The sequence below is a fragment of the Capricornis sumatraensis genome, chromosome 11 (assembly GCF_032405125.1).
Source record: "Capricornis sumatraensis isolate serow.1 chromosome 11, serow.2, whole genome shotgun sequence".
NCBI classification, from domain to species: domain Eukaryota; kingdom Metazoa; phylum Chordata; class Mammalia; order Artiodactyla; family Bovidae; genus Capricornis; species Capricornis sumatraensis.
In genome coordinates, this window is record NC_091079.1 from 49,195,047 (window position 1) to 49,208,703 (window position 13,657).

The following is a 13,657-nucleotide window of genomic DNA, read 5'->3' on the forward strand; positions in this document are numbered from 1 at the left end:
CCAGTCAAGCCTATGGTTTTTCCAGTGGTCATGTATGGATGTGAGAGTTGAACTATAAAGAAAGCTGAGCACCAAAGAATTGATGTTTTTGAATTGTGGTGTTGGAGAAAACTCTTGAGAGCCCCTTGGACTGCAAGGAGATCCAACCAGTCCATCCTAAAGGAGATCAGTCCTGGGTGTTCATTGGAAGGACTGATGTTGAAGCTGAAACTCCAATACTTTGGCCATCTGATGCAAAGAGTTGACTCATTGGAAAATACCCTGATGCTGGGAAGGATTGAGGGCAGGAGAAGAAGGGGATGACAAGGGATGAGGTGGTTGGATGGCATCACTGACTGAATGGACATAGGTTTGGGTGAACTCCAGGAGTTGATGATAGACAGGGAGGCCTGGCGTGCTGCGGTTCATGGGGTCGCAAAGAGTCGGACAAGACTGAGCGATTTTCACTTTCACTTCACTTTTAATTGATCTACCTGTGTGCTACCAGGTGCTTCCCTGGTGGCTCAGGCGGTAAAGCGTCTGTCTACGATGTGGGAGACCTGGGTTCCATCCCTGGGTCGGGAAGATCCCCTGGAGAAGGAAATGGCAACCCACTCCAGTACTATTGCCTGGAAAATCCCATGGACAGAGGAGCCTGGTAGGCTAAAGTCCATGGGGTCGCAAAGAGTCGGACACGACTGAGCACACTTCCACTAGTGTCTAAACAGCACCAACATAAGTGTGTGCTATTATATATTTTTGTAGTATTTGTGAAGGGAAAAGAAAGTCTCTTTTCAGTGTTTATCTATTTCTTATTCAGTTTTGATTCTCTCTTCTACCAGCTCTCATCCTCCCCACAACCCTGCTATAGTACTGCATTGTATTTCTATGTCTAGTCTAGCCAGATTAGATTATAAGCCTATGCTATCATCATATAATTCTAGAAGTCAAATTTTACACACACAGAACCAAACAATCAAAACAAAGTGCAGCCTGATTCGTAGCCATCTTTTTTAAACCTTTTTTTTATTGTGAAGTGTAACACCCAGTGTAACACAGGAAGATGGATAAACATAAATGATACAGCTCAGTATATGATCACAAAGCAAACACTCATGTAGTGACCACCCAGATTAAGAACTAGAAAGTTGCCCACCCTCTGGAAAACTCCTTTTGCTGCCTTGCACCTGTTACCCATCCCATGCAAAGGTAACCACCATGGTTAACACCTTACACTATGGGTTTGTTTTGCCTTTTATGATTTTCTGCATGCCTTTAAGAGCTACAGTGATGTCCCCTTTTTCATTCCTGTTACTGGTAATGTGTGCCTTTTCTCTCCTCAGTAAATCTCATTTAGAGGTCAGTTCTTTTTACTACTCTTATCAAAGCACCAACTGTTGACTTGGTGATATTTCTCTGCCATGATAGTTCTCCGATGCTTTCAAATAGTTAATTAAAAAAAAATTTTTTTTTGGTTCCACTAGTTTACTTGTTCTCAGCAGCAGGGAGTTTGTCTGAAATTAACCTAGTTCACATATAAATAGAAGTAAAATTCCTCTTAAGATATCTGTTTACAATTGAGAGTATAGAAAAGACACTGGCTCAGGGCTTAGATGCCTTTTGTTTAATATTCAAGTATTAACTGAGCAACTGTTGTATTCTATATAGTTTGCTGAGTGCTGGGGTCTTCAGATGAGTAAGCTAGGTGATTAAAGTGCTGTGGAGGAGATAGGCAGTTTAGATACATTGTTTTAATGTGCTGTGTAGGAGAATACAGGAGGGCCCTAATACTGGTTGATCAGGAGGTGAAAGCTAAACTGAAACAAAAGATTAGTAGAAGCTAGCATAGTGCTCTAGCAGACTAGAGGTAGGACATTTGTAGCAACTTCAAGATGTGAGATTTAGTCGTTTTCCTACAGCCCAATTTTCGTAAGTGAAGGCTGGTGTACTTACCAAGTTCTGGCTTGTTGAAGAAACAAAACAGTAGAAAAGGGGACTGAAAATACTAAAAAGCAGTGGTTCAGATGTGGGGCTGCATGAGGCAGAAGAAAGTGAAGGTGGGAAGGGATTGACTAGGATGATGGAAAGTTCAGGGGAGGGAGACTGAAGGTCTCCATATGGTGCAAGGAGTGTCTGAGTGAAAGCTGTGATATTTGGATTTTGTAACTTCTAGATTTTGTTTTTAAATGAAAAGTAAAACATGCTTTGTAGCATTGTTCTAAGCAGCACAAACCATACAAAGAAAAAAATTACTTCTCCCTGCTCTGGCCAATTTTAATAGTCTGATGTAAAGCTGGTTGGGTGGTGCTGAATTCTCTTAACTTTTGCTTGTGTGTGAACCTTTTGATTTCTTCATCAAATCTGAATGAGTCTTGCTGGTTAGAGTATTCTTGGTTGTAGTTTCTTTCCTTTCATCATTTTAAATATACTGTGCCATTCCCTTCTGGCTTGTAGAGTTTTTGTTGACAAATCAGCTGATAACCTTAAGGGAGTTCCTTTGTATTAATATGTTGTCATTTTTCCTTGTTCCTTCTAATATTCTATCTTTGTCCTTAGTTTTTGTCAGTTTAATTACTATGTGTCTTGGTGTGTTTCTCCTTGGTGATTATCCTGTCTGGCACTCTCAATAAAACTTGAATCCTACTGTCTGCTGAGGGGCAGGGCTGCACTCCCTCCCTGTTAGTTTGGCCTGAAGCAACCCAGCCCTAGAGTCTATAGGCTCTGTGATAGGGCTAATGGCGACCACAAGAGGGCTCATGCCAGTGGGCACGTCCCAGAACTGCTCCTGCCAGTGACTCTGTCCCTGCTGTGGGCCGCTGCCACCTCACGTTTCTGCAGGAGACCCTTCAGCACTAGCAGGTGGGTCTGGTTCGGTCTCCTGTGGGTCACTGCTCCTTTCCCCTGGGTCCTGGTACATACAAGATTTTGTGTGTGCCCTCCAAGAGTGGAGTCTCTGTTTCCCCCAGTCGTGTAGAAGTTCCACAGTCAAATCCTGCTGGCCTTCAAGGTCAGATACCCCGGGGATATCCAATCCCTTTGTCAGATCTCCGGGCTGGGAAGCCTGATGTGAGGCTCAGAATCTTCCCATCAGGGGGAGAACTTCTTTGGTATTATGGTTCCCTACTTTTGTGAGTCACCCACCTGGTGGGTATGGGATTTGATTTTATCATGATTGTGCCCCTCTTCCTGTCTTGTTGCAGCTTCTCCTTTGTCTTTGAACACAGGGTATCCTACTCTGCCATCTTGAACCAATCTCTCTCAATTGGCTTATCTTTCTATAAATGAAAAGGTTGAAGATTTTTGTCTTTTACAGAATGAAATCCTAGTATATTACTCTCCTGTATCATACTATCAAGTCATTACATAGACTAACTCACTTTTAATAGAGGCATAAAGCTTTATAATATGCATATACTGTAATTAACAGGTGTTTTATTGATGAACATTTAAAATTGATCCTAGTTTTGTGACTAGAAGACGCACTGCAGAAAATATCTTTATATATGTTTTCTATGTGTAATGCTTTTATTTCTGCAAAAAATTCCTGAAAGTTACATAATTTAATCAAAAGCTATATGTGTTTTTAAAACTTATTTGAGGAAATGGCAACCCACTCCAGTATTCTTGCCTGGAAAATCCCATGGATGGAGCCTGGTAGGCTACAGTCCATGGGGTCGCAAAGAGTCGGACACGACTGAGCGACTTCACTTCACTTCACTTCACTGAGGCATAACTTACATTATGAAAAGTATGTAAGTGTGCAGCATCTTGATAAGCATTCCCAGAGTAAACACATCCAACTGTCTGTCTGTCAAGAAATACAACTTGGCCAGCATCCACTGAAATCCCTCAGTCAGGCCTACTATCAGTCACTACCTCTGTCTCCACAACAATCAGGAAAAAAACTTTGAAAAAATTCATAATGTGTGATTAGCCTGCTTTTAGTTTTACCTGTCTTAGATCTTAATGTAAATAGACTCAAACAGTGCTGTATTGGATGCATTATTGTAAACATTATAACCACTCAGCACGGCAAGAATATGTGTTTATGATGTACTAGTGCTGATGAGTCCAGAGTGCACAATTCCATTTAGGGAAGGACTTGGAGAAGAGAGGACTCAGGACTCATAGTTGAATGATGGGGAATGCTCAAGCGCTCTTAAGTCAGTCCTCATGAGGAACAGAGGGTGGCCAAGCAGTGCTTCCTAAGGAGAGCTGCTTTTGCTTGTTTCTTAAATGAAGGTACAATTTGCACACAGCAAAATTCACTCCTTTTGGTAGATTTCTTTGAACACAGTCATGTAACCACCACCACAATCAAGATATAGCCTATGTCCATTTTTCCAAAACTTGCCTTGTGCTCTGTTATAGTTGTTACAGTGGAGTTCTTGTTCCTCCACTGACAGTCCGAGGTGACCCCTGATCTATTCTGTTGTCTCTTTAGTTTTGCCTTTGAGGGAGAGTTTTGAAAAGAACTTAACAGCAGTAATTCGGAGATGGTTGGATAGCATCACCGACTCAATGGACATGAGTTTGAACAAACTCTGGGAGATGGTGAAGGACAGGGAAACCTGGCATGCTGCAGTCCTTGGGGTCGCAAAGAGTTGGACATGACTGAGCAACTAAACCGCTACCATCACCACCACAAAGAGCAATGATTGATTGGAAACAGCCTGGTATAAAGTGATCGAGAGTAAGCAAGCACTGGGCCCGTTGACACAGCATTCTACAGGGAGAGCCAAGCTTCAGTTTGGTGAGGGAGGAAACACTTACCTCCATTCAGACAGGCTTCCAGAGAGCACAGTGGAGGGGTCTGGAGTAAAGAGTAGCTGTAGGAGGCCCCCAGCTATGTGACCTCTCTTCCCTGTGTTCTGTTTAACATCCTGGATGAACATTCCCCTTATTGAAAATTCCTGTTAGTTTTTTGGTGACAATCTCTCTCACATTTTTGTTACCTCTTTTGAATATTTTTTCCCACTGACCTTTGCTTGATCTTCAGTTATTTCCTGAGATTTCTATCCTGGCTTCATTTCTTACTCTCTGAGTTAGCCCATTCACTCTTAGGTTGCATTTTCTAAGCCATGCTTCCTAATCTTTATCTCTAGTGCAGACTCTCTTCCTCACAAGAATAATTTTTAAAAAACTTTTCACTTAAAAAATGAGCGAAAAAACTTCTCAATGGAAGGTATCAAAATATGCCCCCCAAACCTGTGAAGAACCCCCTACTAAAATTAAAAAGACTGACAGTACCAAGTATTGACCATTGACAATACCAGGAATTGTTGAATAGCTAGAGCTCTTTTATTTATCTGCTTTTGAGAGTATAATTGGTAACCTCAGAAAAGTTAGTTTCTGTTAAAGATTTAGCTATGTATCTGTATATATTATGATCTAACAATCTTACTCCTGGGTATAAACTCAAGAGAAATTAGTTCTTATGTGTACCTTGCTATGTTATGTGCATGAATTGTTTCAGCAACTTTATTTGTAACAGCTAAAAATAGAAACAACCCAAATGTTCACGAACAGTAAATCATGTAACATAACATTGTAAGTTAACTATATACTTCAACAAAATAAAACAAGAAACAAAAACCCCTAGTAAATTGGGTAAGTAAATTGTGGTAGAGTATCATAGCAAAATATTGCACATCAGTGAAAAAGAACTGTGATTCCCGAATCATGGGAATAAATCTCGCAGGCAATGTTGAGTGAAAGAAGTCAGACCCAAAAGAGTACGTACAGCCTGCCACTGTGATAGACTGCAAAAGTTAGAGCACTGTTTAGATGGGTGAAGCATGGATATTGACTGGGTGGAGGCTCACAGGAGCTCTTGGCATTCTTTTAAGTGTTTTATATTTTGGTTTGGATGGAGGTTCTACAGGTTTGTACCTGGACACACTGAAAATTTTTGCACTTTTCTGTGTAAGTTATAGCTCAGTTTCTAAAAAAGCGGTAAGGGGAATTCCCTGGGCATCCAGTGGTTAGGACTTGGCACTTTACTGCTGAGGACTCAAGTTCAGTGCCTGATTAGGGAACTAAGATCCCACAAGTCTCGAGGCATGGCCAAAAAACCCCCCCAAAAAACAGAAAACGGTGATAGGTTTTCAAATCCTACATAAAACTCTGATCAGTTGTTTTTTTTTTTTTTTTGCCAGCCATCTTCAGCTTATTTTGGCCCTCTCTACTGTTCATTCCCATTACCTCTCAGAGTATCCATTCTTATAAGCAATTATAGATGCTGGTAATATTAAAATATATTAATACCTCACCACTGTTATAGTTGTGACCGTTTCTTAGTTACCAGAAAATTATATGTTCCTGTTAGTGCTTTCTCTTTCATTACATACTTTGATCTGTCATTAGAGCTGGTCTCTTTCTAGTTCATGTTTCACCCAGCGTCTGGCATCTTTATGGCATCTTTATTCTACCCCACCCCTCTCCATTCTTTGTAATTGTTCATCCATCAAGTTCTTCTCAAAGTGTGGGCCACAAACTTTATTTCTGGTCCATGAGAGGATAAACTTCTATCAGAATGTGAATCAAATATATCACAAAGTACAGTTTTTTTAAAGGCTTCCTTGAGAAGAAAGCAGCACATTGCTTTATAGTCTGGTGTACAGTCCTTGTCACTTTGGAGACCAGCTCTTCCAGTTAGCTGGTTTATGCCATGTGAGTTCATAATTGTGTCAGATATACAGTATATTGATGGGGAAAGGAGGATGAGTGGCAGGGTCATAGTGCCAGTGAGTGTGGAAGAACTTTGTCTTTTTTTTTTGACATTCTGGCATCTGAAGTCCTGCCTTATCTTTATGAAATTCCTTTATTATTTTGGTGGAAGGTAGAATCTGCTTCTCACTATAGCCAGGTGCGTGCTCAGGCTCTCAGTCATGTCTGACTCTGACCTCATGGATTGTAGCCTGCCAGGCTCCTCTGTCCATGGAATTTCCCAGGCAAGAAAGAATACTAGAGTGGGTTGCCATTTCCAACTCCAGGGGATCTTCCTGACCCAGGGATCGAATCCACCTCTCCTGCCAGGCAGATTCTTTACCACTGCACCACGTGGGAAACCCTGTAGCCAGGTAGATTTGACCAAACAAATGCCACTAGTAGGACAGCAACTCAGGAGTCAGTGAGACAGAGAAGTGGGACCTACTAGATTCTGTTCCATCAGTAGTCACAGTAGCAACTGCAGACGTGTCTCCCAAGACAGTTTTGCTGTAATTTTGGATGTCTTTCCTGGTTGTGTAGCCTCTAAGTTTCTTCTAAGATTGTTATCTACTGGGTGTCTTTCCATAAATATATTTTCTGCTTAAGTCAGCCACAGTAGGTTTTCATCACTTTCAACATAGAACCCTGACTGGAAAAGTTTAAAAATAGTTAGAAAAACAATTGTAATACTAGTTTATATAAAGCTGATCTCAAGCAAAAAATTTTTCTAATTTACACACACACCACAAAGGTTTAAGATGTTGTAGACTAGACTGACTTTGTGAAACGTGTTGTAGACAGTAAAGATTCTAAATAATAATAATTTCACTTTAGTATTTGCATTTTCAAATTTCAGTGTGCTTTATGGACCATGTGCTGCTATGTATGCCTGAAGTACTTGAAATGCAAATTTGGAGAGACTTTGCCATCTAAATGCTTGGCTGGATTAAATGCCTAATTAGGATGATTTTTCAACAGGTTGGAAGCATGCAATCGGTGAGTGCTCAAAATTCATTTTTAAAATCCAGACGTTGATAATTTTTTTCTGGGAAAAGTGAATCTATGTATGGCCAACATATGTACTGTTTAATTTGCTTGCTATTTAAATCATGGACGTGAATCTTTATCCAGCATCCTAAGGGATGGGTTACATTGAAAATTTACCCAATCCAATATTCATGTGACTGTTAAAAGCAATGAAATTTGTTATTAGTGAGGAAAAGGCTTAAACATATATATATAACCCACTGAATAAAATATGTTTGACTAATGCTTGACAACTCAGTGTTGTAGAACTGTTAATATTGAAATATTGAATGCTTTTATAATGTGGTTTATCACACAACTGTTTACAATAAAAGTCATGTCTGCTAAAATACAACTACCAGATACAAAGAAAAAATTAGTGTAATATGGTTATTCTATGCCAAAGATGCTCTAATCTTAACATTTAAAAAATATATTCTACTGACACAGAATTTTTTTTCAGACCCAGTGTAAAGTTATTAGAACAATAGTTGTACCAAGCATATTTTGTGGGACATGTATTATTTTCAAATTTGGTGTTATTGGTGACATGGAATTAAGCTGTTTTCTTAAAAGATATAGGCAAGTTACATAATTTGAGTATACTTTTAATTGCACTGCTTTTATGTTTTGGTTTTATTTTGTGTCTCTTCATGTTAGAAGGTTGAACTTTTATTTCCCCCAAGCTCCCAAAGTTAACATCTATTTTCTTTGGAGATAAAAAGCTAAGAACCAAATAAAATTACCCTTTTTTATAGTTGCATAATTTTGAGATTATCATCTTGAGGATAAGCAATGGGAAAATGGTTTGTAAAGTGAATACTGTCATCTTTCAGTTGCATCTTCTCACGTTTCCAGCTTCACATAGTGCGGCTATACCACCTTTCTTGTCTGCCGCTTAGCACTATTTGGCTACCTGGGGCAAATGAATTCAGTACTGACAGCAAGAGAATTTCTATTCCATTCAGAAAGTCAGGAAGCTTTTGTTGCTAATGAGTCCCCCAAAGTGAAGCTTTACAGTTTGTCATTCCTTTTCATTTGCAGTTTTAGTAAGAAGTGTAGTTTAGTCGAAAGATGATATATAGGTCTTGGATGCACACACACCTCGGTCTGAAATTTATCGTTGCCAGTTACTTTCTTCATCTGCAGAATACAGATGGGAAGAACTGCTGCTGCACAGTGAGCCTGTGGATTAAATGGCAGGGTTTGTACAGTGCCTATCAGTGGCTTGTATGTAGCGTAGGTATAGTCAGTGATGGGGAACTTCCTACCATTTTGCTCTGTCATCCTCCTGCCCCCGCCCGAAATCAGGAGATGTGACCAGGGCTGATTGAGGCCAAAGTGCAGAATTTTGTTTCAGGAACAGATAACACACTTTACCTAGTTTAATTTGCTTATTTAGCTTTATTCATTTTGAACTCTAAAGCGGGTGCGTTTCATCAAAGAATGGACCAGGTAAGAGAGCATTCATTTGCTCCCAATATTATGATAAAAACTGACAGCCCTTTTTACTAATGGCAGATGGAAATACCATTTTTTTTTTTTATGTAACATATGATCATCACCTTTAACCAGTTAACTGAGTCTATATAAAAATAAATTTTCTCCTAACATGAAGCAGTATGACCCTTTGGAGTTATTTTCTATCTTTGTTTCCTGGATCTCTCAGCCTGCTACCTAGGAGTAATCTGAAAATTAAAAAAACAACAACAACAACAAAAAAACTACTTTTTAGTTCCATTTTTCAATGATAAAGTACGTATTTCTCACTGTTTTGATATACAAATGAACTCAGTACTGTGTTTGAATGTATTCAAGAAGAAAAACTGCTTTCATCCTTTACATATTTTTGTCTGCCTAAAAAAAAGTGCAAGTCTGAGATCAGGATTTTGTTTTTGGTGATGATAACCTATTTGTATTTTATCACACAATCAGCGCCATCATAATAACTATCATTCATTGGCTTAGTATACCCAGTTCTTTTAGGCATATTATCTGTGTTCACTAGGACAATGATTTGTTATTTAAACAGATGAGGAACCTGAAGTTCAAGAGTGTTTACCTGAGTTGTCTAAAGTTACCTGACTAACAAGTGGCTGAGCTATAATATGAATCCAATTCTGATTCCCAAAACCTCTTTTTTTAGTGTACTTTGCTACCTTTTATAATAGGGGAAGATGACAGTATTTATTAAATAATACATACTTAAATCTTTTAACTCATTTAATGCTCATAGGCATGAGGTCCCCATTTTATAGATGAGGAAAGGGAAATAGAAAGGGATCAATGACTTGCCAGCTTTATACAGACAATAAGTGGTAGTGCCTACTTTTATTTTTTTATTTATTTTAATCTTGGCTTTTAAAGCCAGTCCTACATGCTGCTGAGGCCTCCGTTTTCTCTTCATTGCCTTCCATTTGGCCTCAACATTTGTTTGACTTTAAAACTATATACAGCTGACCCTTGAACAGTGTGTATTTGAACTGCTCACATCCAGTGATATGCAGATGTTTTTCAGTAGTAAATACTACAGTACTCCAGGATCCATGGTTGGTTGAATCCGGGGATGTGAAACTGCGGATATGGGGGCAACTGTAAAGTTACTTGTGGATTTTGTCGGGAAAGTGGGGCAGTGCTTGGTGCCCCCAACCTCAGTGTTGTTCAGGGGTCTGCTGTACTCACATTTGTCCAAACTTTCTCCTCAGTGTGTTACTACTATATTTTTGCCCTTCAGTAAAAATGTTTTTAAACTAGAGAAAGCAAGCTATGAATCTAATGTGATTCTGGTTAATCTCAGTATTTTACGTTGAAAAGTTATAGCAAATATCTAATTTGAATTAGTAATATATTTCCAGTAATACTTGAGAATTGTACCCTTGTTTTCCTCTCATGCTTTGGAGGAAGCATGTGAATGTGGCTAGGAGTTTAGATAAGGAGGAAGAGAACTGAGGCAACGGTTATCTTCAGTTGGGGAGTTCAAAATTGTTACTGAATTTCATCTTCATATCTTTACTCCTTTCTCCCCAACATACACTCTGGTTCCCTTGGAATTAAGAATTTATACCATGTTGGGTCCTAGACTCCCTAAAAATTTGATTAATAGTATGGCCCTTCTTCCCAGAAAAATGTTGTGTATACACACAATTTTGCATATAATTTCAGGGATATGTGACCTCAGAATAAGAACTTTGGGTTAGTATTACATAGTTTTTCTAGAGAAGAAAAAAATTTATTTAGAATTAAGTTTATACTTTCTCTTGCTAAGTGGTGACTCTTAAATAGAAATACAGATTAAACTGGTCTATAACAAACGAATTAACATATAAAGCTTGAGAGCAGTCGTCACAGTGAGACAGATGACAGCTTCGGATTCCAGCCTCACACTTCAGCACTGTGACAATGGCATGGCACATTGTGAAAAAACAACAAATAGCTTTCCTGTTGTCATCCTCCTGCCTTGCTGTCATCACTTTCAGACTCTGTTGCTAAATGTTATGGACTGTCATTACTAGACTCAGATGTGCAAACACCCCCACTCCCGATTCATTATTACATTATTTATCAGTAATTCTTAGGAATAAAGCAAAACAGGTTTTTTAATTTAATAATTACATTCATTTAATTATTCCTTCATGGAATTGAATTCTTGTTTCTTAATGAAATGGAATTGTCTAGTAATGACAGTTTTCTCCCTGACCTCTCTCTAACATCTGAAAATATTAATGACAGTTTATCTTTAGAAGAAGCCTTTCCTTCTCCAAACAAGTATCCTGACAAGCCAGTTCAGCCACCAGTTAGGACAGGAGATGCGCTTGGGCCGTGCAGCCTCCCATCGTGCGCAGATGGTGACTTTCCATACCATCTGTTCATTATTTCTTCACAGCCATTTATGACTTCGCCCCCTCCATGAGGACTGAATAGAAAAAAACAGAGTCAGACCTAGTTTTAGAGTTCCTGGAAGTTAGCTGCTCCTTCCTCTAACTTTTTCTTCAATCCAGTGAAGTTTACGGCTCCTCTTTCTGAATATCCCAGTCACTAGCTCATTTAGACCCTTGCTTCATATCTTTTGGTGCTAAATGCTATGCAGTTCACAAGTAACAGAAGAACCACATTATGTTAGCCCACTATGTATACTTCAAAAAATAATCATGTAAAGCAATCTGTTCTTTTACGTTCCTTAACTTTGTACAAAAATCCTAAATGGTCTACTTATTCCTTGCAAGTAAAAACTGTCTCTGGCCACCTTCTTTTGTGGAAGGCACCTGCCGAGTCTTTCCTTCTGATATTAAGCAGATGGGAAGATAGTAGTTGAAACTTAGTCCTGAAGCATGCATAGCAAGGAAAGCTACAAGCTGGCAGAAATCTTAGTTCCTGACCTTGGCAAGTCCTTTCTGAACTTTTCTTTGTAAGCTTTTTTGTCCTCTCCATCTGCAGTTAAGATCTTTGCTTACTGGAGGGACGAAAGGTTTCACATTAGGCTGTGTAACTCCCACATTGTGACGCATTAATAGTGTTCTACTTGTACATCATAGAAGAGTTTTCACTTGTGGCTAAACAGACACCAGAAATGGTTGACTGGTGTAGTTACTATTGCCCTATGGATTTTTTTTTTCTTTTAAGATCCCTGTCTATTAACATGTATAAGGTAAAGAGTTTGCTTGAATACTGTCCATTTTAGAATCACTTGTCCTTATTTTTTCTTGGCCTCTTAGGTTGAGTTTGTCAGTCTGTGATTCTTCCCTTTTTCCTCTGGTCAGGTGATTTTCCTGCTCTTAGTTCTCGTGTGTTATTAATACTGTTCATGCGATGATCCTCTGTATGATCACTGGTGTGGATAATTTCCTTTCCTCAACTCCATGTAATTCTCTTTTAAGCTTCATGTAGCTTCCTCTCTTGTATCCTTTGTCTAATGTTCTTATTTCAGTATTGATGTCTTTCCACTGACCAATTTTCCAATCTGTATCATCCTTTTCTATTTCTTAAAAAATATTTGTGTCTCTAAAGCAGGAGTTAATATAATTTTTGTTGGTTGAAATGTTAGGCTATTAGTACTTTCTGGAACTCTCCCAGGTAAAATCATCAGTGAAATGTTGAACATTGTTTTTAATGCATTAAAAAAAACAATGAGGTATAGTTAATCTGCAGTGTTGTGTGAGCTTCACATGTACAGCAGGGTGATTCAGTTAAACATATATAGGAAAATATCTGTTCTTTTTCAGGTTCTTTTTCATTATAGGTTATTGCAAGATGTTGAATATAATTCCCTGTGCTGCACACAGGGTCCTTTTTATTTTTCTGAAACTTTGAACATATTGATGATGACAATTACATGAGCTGGGGCAGATGCCAGAGGTATATATACCCCATGATGCTCACATTCTCATACTGTTAACCTTAAATTGGATTTGATTGCTAAAATATAAGAGATCAGACTGCTTCTCTGTTCGTTTTACAAGTTATGCATGCTTTTAGAATGGTCTAGAGGTCTGGTTAGGATTTTGTGTGGAAGCCATGGCTCTTTACACGAACACTGCTTGGTCAAACTGTAATTCCATTCTTCAGATTAGAATGGGCATGGAGTGACTTTAAAAAGGGGTCAGTGTCCATGGCTCAGAATACATTATTTATGTTAGGATATAATTGAATATTTAAGTTGAATGAATTAAGTTAATAGTCACATCGTTCTCCCTCTTGTCTTTTAAAATTGCTTTTTAATAGCATACTACCTCTCTTTACCTCTTCTGTCCAGGCTTTCAGGTATAGCACTGAAAACAGATGGATAGTTTTTCTGTTTTAAGGAAAGAGCATTTACTTGGGGCGAAGTTTCAAGGTACATGTCGTAATGATTTAACATTTAACATGCATTTTTCGTTTGCTTTTTGCTTTGGAGGTTTGTGTTTGTTTTTGCTTTAAGCATAGCATAATGTCCTCTGTATTATGA

The 13,657-nt window shown here is 38.6% G+C and overlaps 1 protein-coding gene across 1 annotated transcript in view; it reads left to right on the forward strand.

Annotated features, from left to right (window-relative positions):
• MTFR1 (mitochondrial fission regulator 1) overlaps positions 1-13,657 on the forward strand; it is a 62,333-nt gene that overhangs the window by 6,929 nt on the left and 41,747 nt on the right. The window contains exon 2 of the mRNA XM_068983684.1: positions 7,547-7,686. Within this exon, the coding sequence (XP_068839785.1) occupies positions 7,624-7,686 (63 nt within the window). The 5' untranslated portion in view covers positions 7,547-7,623. The remainder of the gene's footprint in view (positions 1-7,546; positions 7,687-13,657) is intronic.